At 41.6% G+C, this 16,670-nt stretch overlaps 2 protein-coding genes across 2 annotated transcripts; both read left to right on the forward strand.

Annotated features, from left to right (window-relative positions):
* The first annotated feature begins 251 nt into the window (after positions 1 to 251).
* On the forward strand, positions 252 to 2,247 carry LOC138201654 (motor neuron and pancreas homeobox protein 1-like). Its single transcript, XM_069155271.1, has 3 exons — positions 252 to 720; positions 1,547 to 1,707; positions 1,906 to 2,247. The coding sequence occupies exons 1-3, from the start codon at positions 252 to 254 to the stop codon at positions 2,245 to 2,247; spliced, it is 972 nt and encodes a 323-aa protein (XP_069011372.1).
* Positions 2,248 to 3,585: 1,338 nt separating this feature from the next.
* cfap65 (cilia and flagella associated protein 65) lies at positions 3,586 to 16,007 on the forward strand. Its single transcript, XM_069154748.1, has 35 exons — positions 3,586 to 3,667; positions 3,949 to 4,031; positions 4,563 to 4,750; positions 4,845 to 4,947; positions 5,279 to 5,445; positions 5,611 to 5,819; positions 6,480 to 6,616; positions 6,701 to 6,926; positions 7,098 to 7,366; positions 7,453 to 7,647; positions 7,802 to 8,025; positions 8,122 to 8,278; positions 8,458 to 8,586; positions 8,735 to 8,986; positions 9,079 to 9,218; positions 9,363 to 9,447; positions 9,548 to 9,694; positions 9,854 to 10,019; positions 10,178 to 10,306; positions 10,409 to 10,622; positions 10,852 to 10,980; positions 11,180 to 11,270; positions 11,424 to 11,509; positions 11,746 to 11,812; positions 12,406 to 12,516; positions 12,701 to 12,892; positions 13,194 to 13,331; positions 13,527 to 13,670; positions 13,882 to 13,998; positions 14,141 to 14,275; positions 14,370 to 14,420; positions 14,547 to 14,764; positions 14,987 to 15,115; positions 15,293 to 15,631; positions 15,783 to 16,007. Exons 2-35 carry the CDS (start codon positions 3,951 to 3,953, stop codon positions 15,859 to 15,861), a joined length of 5,244 nt encoding a protein of 1,747 aa, XP_069010849.1. The 5' UTR covers positions 3,586 to 3,667; positions 3,949 to 3,950; the 3' UTR covers positions 15,862 to 16,007.
* The last annotated feature ends 663 nt before the right edge of the window (positions 16,008 to 16,670 follow it).

Below are 16,670 nucleotides of genomic sequence, written 5' to 3' on the forward strand. Positions count from 1 at the left end.
ACGCAGGGTTAAAGTGGATTGGCTCAGAAAGACGATCTTTTTTGGCGAAGAGGAATGACAAAGGAACCAGCATCGTGAAGTTTAACAGTTGACATCTTGTATTCAGAGATTAGAGGCCACTTTTAAACGTATCAGAAGAGTTTATTTCTCAAGTTTAGGTTGAAACTTTGGATCTCAGGTATTAACATTAACCCAGGGCCTGTTTCAAACTAACTGGCATCAGCTGGTCACTGGAAACATCCCGGGACAGAATGACGGCCACCATGGAGAGATCCAAAAACTTTTGCATTGATGCGCTGCTGGGGCACGACGTGGACCAGAGGACGGACAGCGACGGTCCGTCCCCGGAGGTGTATTACAGCAGGAGCCCCGATGATAGTTCAGAGTCGAACCGCGGTTCAGAGACGCCCTCCCCTCACCCGAAACCTCCAAACTCCTCTGCAGCCCAGCCAGGAGTCCCATCCAAGTCTCATTTTATCAACTTGCCCCACTCAGGATTCACTGCTCTGCATCAAGTGGGTCTCCTCAGAATGCACCCGGGCTCCATGTATCCTTTGGCGGCCCTCGGAGGTCAGCACCCTGCCTTCATGTACCCCGGCTTCGCACAGCTGGTCCAGGCGTATCCGGAGCAGCTGGAAGGGACCAACATGACCGGAATGCTGCCCCTGGAGCCCTGGATCAGAGCCGGGATGATGATGCCCAGACTTGGAGAGTACGGCGGTGAGTTTTGTTTTTTTCACGCCCCTGTAGATATAAACTTTTTCGTTCGTACTTCCGATTATTTAGGGTTAAACAACCAGCAAGTTAGATAGGCTATTCATCAAGCTCCGAATTTTGGATCAGGGAGGAAATTATTATTATTATTTTCCTAATATATAAAATGTAATTTAGTTGTGTATTAATATACAAATGAATATTGTAGTTCTATAATACTACAAATTGATTTATTTATTTGCAGGTATTAACCTGTTTAGCTAGTTTAGGCAGTATACAATGGAAACTATTCCAGTTTAGAGCAAATTGATCGTACATTTTTCCCTAGTTTATCAGTGGATTTAGTCAAAGCTGCATTTTATTCAAGAAGTTTTTGTCTGGAGATTCTCAGGAGAACAACCAATCAATGTTTACTGTATTGTAAAGCCAAGATAACAAACAGCTGTGTGTTGGTATTGGTGTTGAAAGGACAGTGACATTGAGATGCTGTCACTTAAGTACAATTTATCTCATACGAAAAACATGCAACATTTAGACCTACCGCTCAATCAATTGATAACATTTATAGTGTTTTCATTAAGGTAATGGAGCTCTGTGATGGTATGATGAACAGGCAGGTTGGCCTGCGCTATACAAAAAATAATATGGAAACCAAACTTCAACATTTTGTAATCTTTGTTTCGATTTGTTATTTCTGCATATTTCTACTTTAAGACTTGTTCATTTATAGGCCCACAAGCCCAAATATGAGTAGTATATACACACAGAAATAGATGAATAAAGATGTCAAATATGTAAATAAGTTGTCTGTGCTTCTGTTTTCCCCTTTCAGCTCCAGGTCAGGCTGGTTTGTTGGGGAAGTGTCGGAGGCCGAGGACAGCTTTCACCAGTCAGCAGCTGCTGGAACTGGAAAACCAGTTCAAGCTCAACAAGTATCTGTCCAGACCTAAACGCTTTGAGGTGGCCACTTCTCTCATGCTGACAGAGACTCAGGTAAGAATATGAAATATTGAAATGCTACAGATGATTGCATGGAAGTTACTTCTCCCAGCCAATGACAGTTTTAGTGCCCTCCTTTTTTGGGGGGGATTATAATAATCTTCTCCTCCCAAGCATCAACAAAGCAAAGCATAAATTAACAGAAAGAGAACACAATTAAAATATTCACACTGTTGTGATTCCTATTTTTAGGTGAAGATCTGGTTCCAGAACAGACGGATGAAGTGGAAGAGAAGTCGTAAAGCCAAGGAACAAGTAGCTCCGATCTCACTGACTGACACAGAAAGAACTGGACTGGATATACAGGTTATTAAAGCTCATGGTGGCTCTCTCAGCTCGAGCCTGGAGGATCAAAAGGAGCTAGAAGGGGAGGATGAGGATGAACACGAGGAGATAGAGGTGCTGGAGGAAGGTTCCTACAGCTCTGTTGGATTCACAAAGCATGCAGGAGGAGGAACGGGGAACTACAGCTCTTACTCAGAGGGGGAGATGGAAGAAGGGGGCCCAGGAAGAAGGAGTGGGGATTTTCTGTAGTTGTAAACTTACATGTGCTTTTATTGAATGTTTTTTTTTAAATGTTTATTACCATTAAAATAATAATACATAGTGCGAACATGGTGGCATGAAGAGGATTTTTCTTTTTTCACAGCACAAATCATATCTGGACCTCCTAAATTAGCAAAAAGGGATACCAACATTGGCACACTGTGCTGGATGTAATTACATCAAACCAGGATATTAGCATCTTTATGTACGTGGACATTTAATGGTTTAGTAGCAAGCAATCCATTCATGAGACTTCAGGATCATCTATCTTGTGTTATTCACCTGTATGATTTAAACAGTTCAAACTATTTAAAGCCCATGTCCCTGTCTTTTCATCTGCAATGAATTCATTTATAAATGTACATGTATTACAACTTTGTAAATTGCACTTTCATGGAAGGTAGTGGACAAAGAAACAGACTGAAAAAATAACTTTGAGAATGATGTTGTAAAGATTGTCACTGTTACATTATCATCCATGCTTCCTGGTCTGTTACAAAATGCTTGACAGTTATTTGTCTAAAATTGGAAACGTGTTATGTTTTTAAGAAGACTTGGATTGACGCTCTTTCGCCTAAAGTTTCAGGGCATGATAATTGTGTGGCAAGAAAACTGCTGTTAAGACTATTGTCGTACTCTTTTTTTTTTTTAACAATATTGTTCTGTTGTATGATATTTAATGCTTTGCTTTGTATTTCCTTCTTGAACCAGCATGTTGTATTTAGTTAAAGCCGCACACAAGCAAATGTCTGCACATAGACCACTTATTTGAAATTAATTGTTAACATGGCATTTCCCTTGTGTTTTGTAAAATGTTGTCAACATAATGTAATGTTTATAGAATTTAATATATTCCAATTTGAATGCAACATTTGTGGAGATGAATAGTAAAAAAAAAAATAAAGTCTAATTCATAAGAGTGTGTTGAATCCAATAAGTTAAAGCGGAAACAAGAATGACTTTAAGAATCTGGTTTGTGATGGAAAAGTGTGAGCAGGCTTTTAAATCTGTTGAGGCTCGTATGTGTCGCTCCCCAGTTCTGTCAGCTCCACACTTTGCAGCGCCGTTCAAGTTAGCTGGACGCAAGTGGTGACTGCTTGTATCGATCCTCGGACAATATTTATATTTTCCATCACATCAAATGCCCAGAATCTCTCGCGTTTATAAGGACTGGCTGAAACTCTCAAACTGTAAGACCCGCAGACTTTCAGTTTCCACCGCAATGGCGCCTCTTCGGATCCCGTAGTTTCCGTGGCGACGCAAACACTCGTTGCCATGGAAACGCGGTGACCCGACAAACTCGGCTCATGTCGGTTGCTGCTGTTAGCGGTGTTTTCATTAACTCCAATGAAGTAAACAAAAAAAAAAAATACTCTGTAACCTTTAAGTGTTGATCATTTGTTGTTAGGTAAGTTAAGGTTGCTTTTTGCGTCTCAGACCACCCGATTTCAGTTTTGCATCAACGTCATGATAAGGTTTCTACGTCCTGGGTTAGACTTGTCCTGATTTGACGCTGCGGTAGTTTTTAAAACACTCTCGGAGCTTGGTCGCAACATTTAGGGCGGCGAGCTCTTCTTGCGATCCTGTAGTAGGTGTGTAAATTGTGCTTAAGTAGCCGTAGGTCCTGGAAGAAACTTTGAAGATGTCTAAATGCCTTCTCTCTCTCTGTTTTTGTTGTTGTTTTTCCAGCCATGTTAGCGGAGATTCGGGGTCCAGACCGTTTGACGTCAGCAGCTCCATTGCAGCCCTCCGCTGCAGGGAAAGCTATCAAAGTAAAGTCTGAATATCAAAGGCCCTCTGCCATTAACGACTTGCTTTGTTTCTCTTTAAAAAAAAAAAAAACCTGTTTAAAATTATGGTTTAAATTTCACTTTAAGTCTTACACAGAATTAGCCAAATAATCCGTAAACCACCGCATTATCGATGATTAAGATACCCTCGTCTTTTTTTTCCTGCCTTCATGCTTCTCAAGACAAGAGTTTTAGAGTAAATAGGCTGCTCAACAGTCACACTATTGTTAATCAGCCATGTCTACAATGCACTCATAAAACGTACATTATGTATCGTTCGTTGTTTTGACATACTGGCACCTGTGTACAAAACATGTTAATTTATGGTTAGTTTCCTCCAGTCTTATTTCTCAGTCCAAAGCTTGCACATAAATGTCTGAATAAAACTACTCAGTACCTGGAGATAACTATTAGTGCATGATCATTTTAAGCTCCACTATTTATCTCCACATTTATACTATCCTCAGTGAACTGTATTTTTTTCTCTAAAAGTCTTCTGTCTGTATCTGGCAGGGTCCTGGGATTCACCAGAGGCAAAGCGATGGGAACTACCATCGACAAGCTTCCGACCAAATAAGCTGCTTCTTAGGATTGGAAACCAGGCCAGAGCTTGTCTGGGAGGACTGGGACCTGAAAGGAGAGTTCACCAAGCCGTTGGTGTTAAAGAACATCCATATCAAGCTGCAGAAGCTACACATAAGGTCTTACAAACTCACAAACACATGCACACAGCCCCAAGCTTTACAATATAGATTTAATCCACAGGATAACATATCCTATTTTATACCCTCACAGACCTCCAGTGTCCAAGTTCTTCTCAACCTTGATTCCTCAGATCATTGTTCTCAGCCCAGGGACTTCCTTCTCAATGCCAGTGACCTTTAGACCGCTCCAAAGGGTAAAAAAAAACCTGCATGTGTATTTTGGACTTTGTAAGTCTAAAGACCAAGTGTGAGTGAAGTACAGTTGTAGATGAGGATCTTACAAAAAATAGATTATATAAAAATAATTTTAAAAACCAGCTGTCCATTATTCAGTAACACATATTTTATTATTGTCATACACATAGAGAAAGTTAAGTGAAGAAGACACGACACCACAAGAAGAATCGGACTAGAAAAAAGATACAAATGACTTAAAAAGAAAAAAAAAAGTGAAAGTTGATTCTCTTTAGCATGTTCAACTCTCCTGTTTCATGTCTTGTGTGTCTTTCTGACTGAATGGGGAAGTGTGAGTACGAGGACAGCATTGAATTTCATGGTAAAGAGGGGAGCTTTCAAGTATGCCTCCGTGCCATCATTCCCTGCCATGCCCTGGAGCTGCCTGACTCTGTGATGCTTCCACTATGCGCTGTTCAACACTCCTCACGCACTACTTTCCCGCTGAAGAACGCCAGGTACACATGACTGTGACTGTGTGTGTCTGTCCCTCCATATGCTTATGTGTGTGTGTGTGTGTGTGTGTGTTGGTGTTTGGTGGGCAAGGAAGTTCAGTTAATATCTTTGCTCCTTTTTTTTTAGTCTTTGCTTTTATTGTGTTTTCCCCATTTTTCCTCCAACAGTAAACTCCAGACGTGCTTCCAGTGGGAGAGTGCAGCCCCATTCCAGCTGAGCCCGGAGCAGGGCCTGTTGAAACCTGGCCAGGAGCGTCACATCACGGTGGTCTTCCGGCCACAGGAGGCGCTGGTGTACCAGCAGCAGGCTTACTGCAGGTTTGGAGAAGACGTGGACATGTTTGAGAGCTGCTGCGCTGTGCATCTCCAGGCAATAGGTACTGAAACTCACAGCAGAGACAGGACAAGAGTATTAGGTCCAAAGATTTGGGCTTCAGTGTCTGGTTAACAGGAATTTGAAAGGTTACCGATAGTTCTTACTAGCTTTGACAATTTAGCCTGACATACAATGTGAATCACTACTATAGACTGTATGATCAGTACCTCAACATTTACTGTTGTGGGTGCAATATGGGATAGAAATGTAAATGGTTCTGCTTCGCCCACTACCAAAATCAAAGAATAAAATTATCACACGCTATCAACTTGATTGTCAGTTTGGTACATCAGTAATATTAGCAAAACAGACCAAAAAAATGAGTAAGGCCTTTATTTTATAGAACTCTTAGTTGGAAAACACAAAAGACAGAGTTTCCATGTAAAACCCCACTGCTTTGTTATCTGTCAACTGGCCTCGAATCTACATGGTCAAAAATGGACTTATTAGCACTTAAGCTACTGATTTTACCGAGCTGTTCTCGGGTCTGACCATGTATAACTATGCAAATAAGAGCATAGATGCATATTCAATATTTGTTTCAATTGCAGCTTTATATTTTATGTACAGGCAGTGTATGTAGTTATACTCAGAAGATTGTGTAAAAAGAGATGAGGGGGGAAAAAAAAAATCTAAGACGCTTCGCTTGCTTTCATTTCAGCCAAATACCCGTATCTTCAGTTGAGGAATCCCAATAGCAACAAGGAAGAAGAAAATGGTGCTCTGGTGCTCCACTTTGGTTCTGTGGCAATTGGCCAGAGTTTGGAGAAACAGTTTGACATCTTCAACCCCTCCCCAGTGGGTAGTACACATAGATATACAAGTGCAAATGTCCACCTTCAGTGGCCTTCTCACAACTCTCTTTTCGCTCCTCTCCTCTAGGTAACGGTTTATTTTTCTCTGTCACGAGTGTCTGGCGGGGTGCCCATGTTTGAATCAGAGTTCAGCTGTGATATCATCAGGGGTAAAGTGCCGCCTGGTCGATCTCTACGGGCTTCAGTCACTTATTCTCCTGCTGTGGTTGAGACTGTTGCTGTGGAGTACTTGTCCCTCAAATATAAGGGGACACTCAGTGAAGGTCTGCTCAAACTTACAGGAAATTGTATAGGTAAGAGGCACACATACATGAGAAATCCATTGCTTTGTATTCTTAGAAAAACAAATAAATGTTTACAGCCAGAACATATTTTTTCACAAAAAAAAAAAGAAAAGAAAGGTATACTCAACCTGTAACTGAAAGCCCAGATGCATGTGTATGAAAATGTCTTTGTGTAACTAGGTCCCACGGTTTCCCTGTCCTCCTCTGTGGTGGACTTTGGATGTCTTGAAGAAGGAGGATCAGTTGTACAGACAGTGAAGCTGGTTAATTCTTCGCCTGCCGAGGCTTTCTTCACATGGGATATTGACTGTAATGGGAACAGTGTGTTTAGTATCCTACCAGCAAGTGGCACTGTACCCCCTTATAGCCATACCACACTGAAAACAGTCTACAGGCCTACGCAGTCTATTGTTCACCATAGAAAAGTGGCATGTCTCATACTGCACAGAGTAAGGGATGCAAATGCATACACACTCACAACATGCAGAGTAACATGACCAAGACTACCTACTTATTAACCCAATCTCCCTTTTAGGACCCTGTGTTTCTTAACCTGATTGGCACCTGTCACTCAGAGTTCCAGCGACCAGCCATACTAAAACCTGAACACCTGGTTCTGTACAACCTTCACTGGTACCGCAGACAGCAATCACCAGGCACTCTCAGTGCCTTGGCGCAAGATTGTAATATACACTTGGACCAGCAGGGGGAGGACTCACAGGCGGAGGAGGTACACTTCCAAACAGATTTCCAGATTTCTCCTTTTAAATATCCTTAAAGAAAACACACTAACAATCACCTATTAACACCAAACTGACATTAACTAAAGTGACAGTAAATGTTTAGTGTTGTTTCTCTGACTCTTTCTCTGTGTCATTTTCTAGCAGTCAAACCAAAGACCAGACAATGCTGTTGTCGTGAAGAAATTTGACCAAACTTTCCCTGGGTGCATGGATCCACTCTCTTCAAGTGCTTCTTCATCATCTCTGCCTGTATCAGTGGTGCCAAGTGAACTGCTGTTTAATCACAAAATGACATCCTCTTTGTCTACATCATCTGCTTTCTCACAGTCTGTCTCCATCACAAACCACACCAGAGGGAAACTCAGGTACACACAATATTTTTCCACATGAAATATGACTAAAAACTGTTTTAGTTTTTCTTGCCCAACGAGGCTCATGTTTTGCTATTTATTCTGTTCCAGCCTCCTGTGGACTGTTGCCAAAGAATCTCCATTTTCTGTCTCTCCCTCATCATGTGACCTGGCTCCACTGAAGTCCACATCATTCAGAGTGACTTATGACCCCAAGCAGCTCAATACCTTACATGGAGCTCAACTTGAGTGCTTTGCATTGTACAAGGTATTATTGTAGAATACACTACAGTAAACAATCCATTACAACAAGTGATGGTGCTTTTTTGAGTTGGCAAAAGTGTGTTCCTTTGTTATTGTTATTATTTTCTCCAATGTCTTCTTATTGAATGAACCAAACAGTTTCTTGCTGTCAATGTTTTGCTCTCACCTCTGTGGATGCTGCAGGACGGTCCTGATGTAGGAGAGCTACTGCTGTGTCCGCCCTGGTGTGTGACTGTCAGAGTCATTGGCCATTCCTTTCAGCTCGGCAAAGAACACTTCATCCCTTGCTGTACCCTAAAGTCCCCTCTAGTGGTGAGACAGAAGTACAACCAGAAACTCATTTTCTCAATTCTCAACAGGAAGATGTATTTAAATCTAATACATTATATTTTTCAGTATTTTGACACTATTATACCAAGAAAGGACACTCTGTTACTATACCATTTTTTGTTCTTGCCAGGTGTTTCCAGCCCTGAGTGTCATGTCCTATCGGACAGTGCTGCTACAAAATGATGGAGACTTGCCCCTCACTTTCTGTCTGGACCACAGCTCAAATCCTTCCCTGGCAGAATCCGTGTTTGTAGTGCCGAGCTGTGGTTCGATCCAGCCAGGGGATCACCAAATCCTCACCCTCAGAACAACTCCAACAGAAGACAGTCCCAAACAGGGGTTCAACTTATGCCTGCAGCTCAATGCAGCTAAACACATGAAGGTACTACACAACACAAGGACACAGGTCATAAGACTCAGTCACTCAGTGTTCTTGCTGGTTTTTCTATCTGTGAATGTCTACGTCTTGTTCAGGAACTGACGGTTGTCAGTGTGGTGGAAAAGCCGTGTGTGTCTCTGGAAGGAGGCGGCAGTTTATATTTCCACCCAACAGCTGTGGCCTCACAGACCCAGCGCACCCATCACATCAAGAACTTGAGCCGCCTGCCTATACGGTTGGTTGGCTGATCTGTTATCTCACTGCTGTTATTCTAGTCCAGTGTTCTGACATTTTTTAGTGTATTGTTTGTAGTCTGGACTTATCTCAGCATCATTAATTTTGTTGACAGCTGGCTTTCTGTGATTGTGTTTGGTGATAGGTTCCAGTGGAGCGTTCCAGGCTCGGAACAGAAGCTGATTTGCGTCCAACCAGATGCTGGCGAACTGCATCCCAATGAGAGCTCAGTGAGAGACTGACACAATCTGACATTCTGGACATTTCTGTAGATTGTACCTTAAGATCAAAGATTTATCGTGCAACTGACTTTGTTTACTTTTATCACAGGTCCAGACGTGGTCTTTCACTCCGCTGGCAGAGGAAACATACACACTCAAACCTACTCTCACCTTCTGGCCGATCCGGACTGATGGATCTAACAGGTCACACCTTACACTTACAGTGGTGGGAACGGGTTCCAAAGGCTCCATAGAGGTGGGACTGCCATTGTGTTTGTGTGTATGCATGGTCATATCCTAGTGTGTATATTGTGTGTGTGAAAATTCAAACTACATCTTAATGTAGTTTTAGAGCATGAATAGACCTTAAATTGAATCAAACAAAGCAGTATGTGCATCTTTGTTTCCTTCCCAGGCAGAGAAAGCAGTGCTGGATGTGGGGGAGATTCAGGTTGGAAGCTCTGAGTCCATTGAGGTTCTTCTGGTGAACAAGAGCCCTTGTCCAGTGTCCTTCTGTCTCTCAGTACAGCAGAAACTTCTAGATGATGAGCTTGATTACAACCCTGAAACAGAGAGAAGTGGTAATTATTTCCTTGGCCTTGTTTGTGATTGTTTTACTGTACATGCATGAGATTAATCAGTTCCCTGTGACAAAGTATTTCATTTTAGCATGTGCATCAGGTAGTAAGGTATATGAGTCCTTACTGTTGATTAGATATGTCCTGTCTGGCCCATTTAGGTTTACATCTGGACTGTGAGGAGGGAACCATCGCCACATACTCCACAATGCAACTCCGATCTACCGTCAGACCATGTAGACGAGCCCAGTACCTCTGGCTCATCAGCTATCAGACACTCAATGCCATTGGTAGACAAAAAGCATACACATGCTATATACCTAAGTATATTTCACAGGTTAATTCTCAATACTTATTAAGTTCTCTTTCTCTCTGTATCTGTGTCTCTCCAGGGTTTGTGTCGTCCCCTCCTCAGGCACTGTGTGAAGTGCGAGCGAAGGGTGTGTTTCCCACTCTACAGGTGATGGATGCATGCAGCAGTGGCAGTGTGGGCAAGCTCAGCAGGTTGCTTCTGTGGAACCTCTTCTCATTGGACAGCCTCAATGAGCACTTGCTGTGCAGCCCGTGCTCTGCAGAACTCACATTTAGAACCCTGACCAGGCACAGGTAAGCTGCTGATTTAGAAACAACTCGGCATTGTATCAATTGTTTATTTTTGTGTCAGTTTTGATTTTTTTTTATGCCATTTTTAAAATCGAACATGCCAACTATGATTCATTATAAATTACTTTTAAATTCCACTATTTACTGATTCCTTTAAGTTGAATATTTATCCTGCATTTTCGTTGTCGTTGTGTCGTGTGTGCATAACTTTGTCTTCTCTTTCTGTCTCTAGGCTGAGCAGGTGTCCTTCCATCTTCACCGAAACTATGTTGGATTTCAACTTTGGTTCTGCTCCCATAAATTCAGAACCCTCACACTTTACGTTGATGTTTCACAACCCTGGTTCTATCAAGGTGGACTGGTATGTAACAGACTGTAGAAAATACAGTAACACCAACTCATACAGTTCATTTCAGTATAACAGATAGGTTTATATAGCTCATCATTTTACCATTTCACCATCTGTACTTACCAAATAGTGGTTAAAAGTAGAGTTTGTTAATAACAGACGTTTTATTTGTCTACTGATTGATTATTTTTGGCCTCTTCTTCAATATTAGGGCATTCGTGTTTCCAGAAGACCAACAGATAGAGGTGGAGTACTGGGCAGTGACGGGAGAGTTCAGCAGCACAGAGCTGTATCAGATGAAGGTCAGGCATTTTTTATTTTTTTATTTTATTGGCAAAAAAAACAAAACAATTTCCGAGTTTTACACTTAATTTTAAATATCAATTTGTGATTACAAAATGTTGAGACTCAGAAAAGACAGAGACTTGAACGCAAATATTTGAACCTACTGACAGGTTCAGGACAACCAACTGTTCAGCGTTTCTCCTCGCTCTGGATCGTTGCTCCCTGGCCAGAAGAGGGCAGTACGCTTCAGCTACAGGTCAGAGATCATCACTGTAAATGGCACAGAAACATGTGCACTTCAGAGGAACTGTAGAAAAGAGGCAATCTATAGCAAATGAGCTTTGATGTAACAATTAAATTATCCTAACTGTGAGGGTTTTGAATGTAAACAAATTATGTGTTTTTAGCTCCCAGTCTATGCATCAGATTACACTGATAATGTGACACAATGTATTCTTGTCCTTCGTTGTGTTCAAATGTCGTCCTTCACAGTCATCACTTTGCTGGGACAGATCGATTCCCTGTCGTGTTCAAACTCTCTTATGGCAGAGAACTCCTGGTAAAGTTATATTTATTCAAGTCTAACACCACAATGATAAAAAAAAAAATTCAACTGACAGTTCTGGTGGAATCGAAAGTTAAATTAGTCTCATTGCTGTAACTTACAGTTTCTTCACTTCAGTAATGCTTTTCCAGTATTGTCACAAGTGTATTATTCGTTCACTTGAGTTTCGAGAATATTAGTAATTTAATTTCTAAATTTTGCTCGTTGTGCAGGAACTAACATATGTTAAATATATTGAAAGACATTTATGTTAATGATTGACATGCCCTCTTTTTTGTGATATAACGACGTCATGATGGCAGCAGGTGCCTAACAGAGAGCTGCGTTAGGCACGGGAGCGTATCGTCTTTCTACCGTGTGACAGAGTTGATTATTTTGTGTTTTCAGTTAAACTTTTTGCTGCGTAAAATAAAGAAAAAAGGAAAAGAATGAAAAGATAAGGAAATGAAGTCACTGCGTCTGCAGCTCATTTGCGGCTTAACAATTGACAATGCGGACGGAGCGCCGCTGCAGTCTCTTTTAGTCGTTCCACTGTATCTCAGTGTTTTCACTAACTTTGTGAACATGTGATGTATTTCTGTGTGCAGCTGAACTTTCAAGGGGTGACAGTAGAGAGAGATCGACCGTATCTGCACTTTGCCTCCAGTCGACATGTCTTCACCCCTGTAACTATCGGGGACCGCAGTGCTCCGAGGCAGGTGCGTGTTTGGTTTTCGAACATTGAGTCAATACAGCTCGTTGTCTTTTCACAGTGAGCTGAAAAATAGATTGCGCTGCACTACATATGCTAAAAACTTTCATTTGTAAACATCGCAGGTTAAGGCTTTATAATGGTTCAGACATCATCTGGGATTTGTATGTATATATTGTTTTGCCATGCAGGTGTATGAATTGTACAATGGTGGTGAAATGCCAGTCCGTTATGAAGTGGACACAGCGGTGCTGTCACAGCTTCAGGTGGACAACTTTAACCATCCGGTGCTTTGCTGCCTCAGTCCAGAGGGAGACGTCCCTCCTGGAGAGACATCCATCCTGGAATGGATCTTCTCTCCACTGGAAGCTAAGCTGTACCAAGTATGGATTTAATTATCCTCTGCATACCTTCTTCACATTGTTCTTTTACAAACTGTACGGCACCATGTCACACCAGGTGTTTTCTACTGTGGCTTTGCTATCATTAATCTGATAGTAATTTAAAAAAATTAAGAGTAATTGCGATAATATACAACGGAGTGATTACAATGACTTGCTCAATTGTCCTTCATTCATTCATTCGGAATAATGCCACATACTATAGTAATTATAAGGTAAGCTAGTCTCTAACTGTCCAATCTCAATCTGTAATTTACATTTTTTTCCTTCTCTCTCTCACCAGATGGATGTTCCTATCCACATCCAGGATGGCGAGTCGAGAGTGGTGACGTTTGAGGGATGTGGGCTTAATACTCCGACACCGAGTTCAAACTGCAGTGACAGTAAAGCCGCTGTCCCCAGAGTGCCCTTCCCAGGACAGGTGAGAGCACCTATGAACAGAGTTAAATAAAACGGATACTGTGTGAATGAGTGAACTCTTGTTTTCATACTTTGCATATCATTCCTCTGACATTTTAACTGGAATCTGTGGAATAAATCTTTATGCCTGTAAATTGAGGTGATTTCAGGCTATATGTATTAATCTCAATGTGTGTGTGTGTGTGTGTGTGTGCAGGTATTATTCCTTTCTGAGAACCGTGTCTGTATCGGTGACATCCCTGTGTGCTCAAAATCTTCAAGAATCCTCTTCCTCACCAATGTGTCTTTCACGGACACTGTCCACTATAAGTGGGACATGTTCCAGCAGGACAACCAACAGGTAGAGGAAGGTGCACAGGTAGCCTCAGTTTGTGTGGATGTTTGGAGGAAGGAAGCCGGTCCTTCCTTCTTTGTTTTGCTCTCCGACGGTCAGAAACAGCAATGAAATGAACCCCTTGTTCTTTTTCTCAGGTGTATTTGCCAGATGAGCTGTCTGTTTAGATTTTGAGGTTTACTGCTGACCAGGTTTGCATGTGTTAATGTGTTGTCAGGTGGTGCAGATCCATCCAGAGCGAGGCCGTGTTTGTCCGGGGGAGTGTGTTCTTTGTGTCCTCACCTTCACCTCTACAGATTACCCCAGCGTTTATCAAATTCATCTCGTCTGTCAGGTACAACAGCTGTTTCAGTGTAGATTTAAAGCTGGGTTTTTTTTTTTTTTTTTTTTTTTTAGCATTGTGAATATGAATAAAAGCACTAGTTTGGCAGATTATTTCTTCCATTGATGTTGGTTTTCCCTCCTCTCTTCTGCAGGTCACTCAGGAAGCTGCACTTGTTCAGTATCATGACGCTCTGCAGCGCTGGGAAGAAGAGAAAAAGAGACAGCAAGAAAAATTCATAATCACAGACAGAAATGTTCCAGGGAGCCAAACAGTTCTGATAGATCAGGTCTGACTTCAGATACACATTGCCAGATTTTTTATTTTTTTTTAAAATTATATGACAGTTGTTTTTACTGTATTCACTCTTTGTCTTTAATCAGGAACCTCTCGTAGCTCCCGCAAGAAAAGGGCCACCACTCCGAAAATACAAGGTTGTTTTTGCTCTGAGTATTATCGTTATTATAGACACGCTGTCAAAATACGAACCTTTGAGATCACAATTTTAATTGGACTCGTGTCACTGAAACTTCATGTGTCACTTTGTCTTTCCCCTCCAGACTCTTCCTCCTATCTGTTCCAGTAGATGTGAGACAGTCAGCATGATATGTGCCAAACTAACAAAAGCTGAGCGGCGGGCGCAGCGAGAAACAGAAAACGTATGGAGGCGGCCTTCGCCCCCCCGACCTGCTCTGCTGCATCTGGGAGTTACAGCACACTCCCATGGGCATCAGGAGTATCTAATACACTCCCCTGACCAGTTTCATAAGCACCACAGGTAAAGACTATTACAGTAATCACTGTGTAGGTACAGAATTAGTTTCTGTTTGCACGAAAAAAAATCTTTTCACGTTTCACAATTAGGACATTTGCTCACATTCCTGCTTCAAAAATGAAGATCTGATTCCAGAAGAAGCTGATCTCCATTGTAAACACTACAGCAATATATATACATATATATATATATTTTTTTTTTCCTCTGGTGCCTCTCTGGTACCAGTCTCCAGTCATTACAGACCCAACAACCTGAAGCCACTTCTTCACGTACATCCCTCCGGGCTGGACTGTCTACATCAACACGTGGCCCTGAGAGAGATGTCCACGTGCTCTTACTCACCTCTCTGCTAAGGTAAAAACCCAGATCTATACAACAAACACTTACCGTACATCCAGACAGATCGTTTTACTTAAATAAACTTTGTTGTTTAGGTGTAATTTTTAAATCAGTTCGGTTACGGTTGGATTTACAGCTAAGAGCTTCATAACAAGAAGTTATTCACTGTACGTGTCTGTTTTTGTGTATCAGGAACATACTTGATGATTCAGCCTTCGTTGAGTCTCTGATTACTTTGGCCTCAAAGCACACCACCTACAGGCCTAAAGAGACGTCCTCCTCCCCGTGTCCCAGCTCGTCTCCTCCCCCGACACCCCGACCTCAAGTTCTGCTGAGTGGGACAGGAGACAGGGAGGAGACGGCAGGATGCTCAGGTACATGGAGCGCCCTGCGGCCTGAACGTGTGCCTGCTGACATGAGTGAAGATATTTTGCTGAACACGCTGCAGAACCTGATGATGGAAGCTGTCAGAGAAGAGCTTATCCTCACCGCGCACCCCCGCACCATTATCCTGCCACCCGTTTCAACCAGGTGAAGACACACACACACACACACACACACACACACACACACACACACACACAGTAACCCTAGCAGTGTTGCCTCTTTTCTCTATTTATTGCATTAGTCAGGAATAAATGATTACAGCGAGTGGTTTACATATATTTTGGTCTATTTGAAGCAGAAGGATTTCCAAAGTCACGGCGGAGGAGACAAAGGAAGCAGAAAACTTGAGTCTCTCCATCCAGCCATCGTCCTAGAGGTCCGTCTCCCTCTACTGCTTTCACCAAACTCCAACTCATTATCTCGTCCAACATTACACTTCCCCTTTTCCCACCCATTGTCATCCGTCTCTGCAGCCTTGTTTCTTATAACACCTCTGCATAAAAACGTGAATAAAAGAGATTTTAACTCATCAGACCAGGAGTAGAGAATGTTTTGGCACCTTTGGTTTACAGCCTAAAACTTCTTCAGCTGATTGGTTTGAATAATTTAATGCAGAAACTTACTATGTGACACTGAATACTGGAGTCTTTCTGGATCTTTTTGATATTAGAATTTGCGTATCCTTGAGGATACAAAAGGAGAAGTTCAAATATTTAAATACCGACTCCTGACAAAAGGTATTGCAGACAACCATTAACTGAAAATGTGCAATTTTACTTTTTGAATATCAGATTTACACTGACCTCATTTAACTGTGCAGCTTCAATCCTTTTTTCTTTTCTTTTTTTTAACAGTGTTGCTCTGTTTGTCTGATCAAATCAATATGCTTAAAAGTACAGTAAATGTTAAAATATAAATCTAATATTTTTCACAGTAGATCTCTTTGAAACTAATATGCTACACTTTTTTTTGACACTACAAATGTACCACAAAGTTTTCCCGTTGTTTACGGTTTTGTTTTCAACCGCCAGTCCATCAGATATTATGAGGTAATTTATGCTTAATTTTTTCACCAAATAAAACTTGATGTATGTCATTTACATTTAATGTAAATCACATTTTGAAATTGAACATTTCCAACCCCAAAGAAAGTCATTAACAAACAGGACAAAAGGATAAAAGC

Source organism: Embiotoca jacksoni, unplaced genomic scaffold, assembly GCF_022577435.1.
Source record: "Embiotoca jacksoni isolate LCO1_2020_lvr unplaced genomic scaffold, fEmbJac1.0.p SCAF_2, whole genome shotgun sequence".
Taxonomy (NCBI): Eukaryota; Metazoa; Chordata; class Actinopteri; family Embiotocidae; genus Embiotoca; species Embiotoca jacksoni.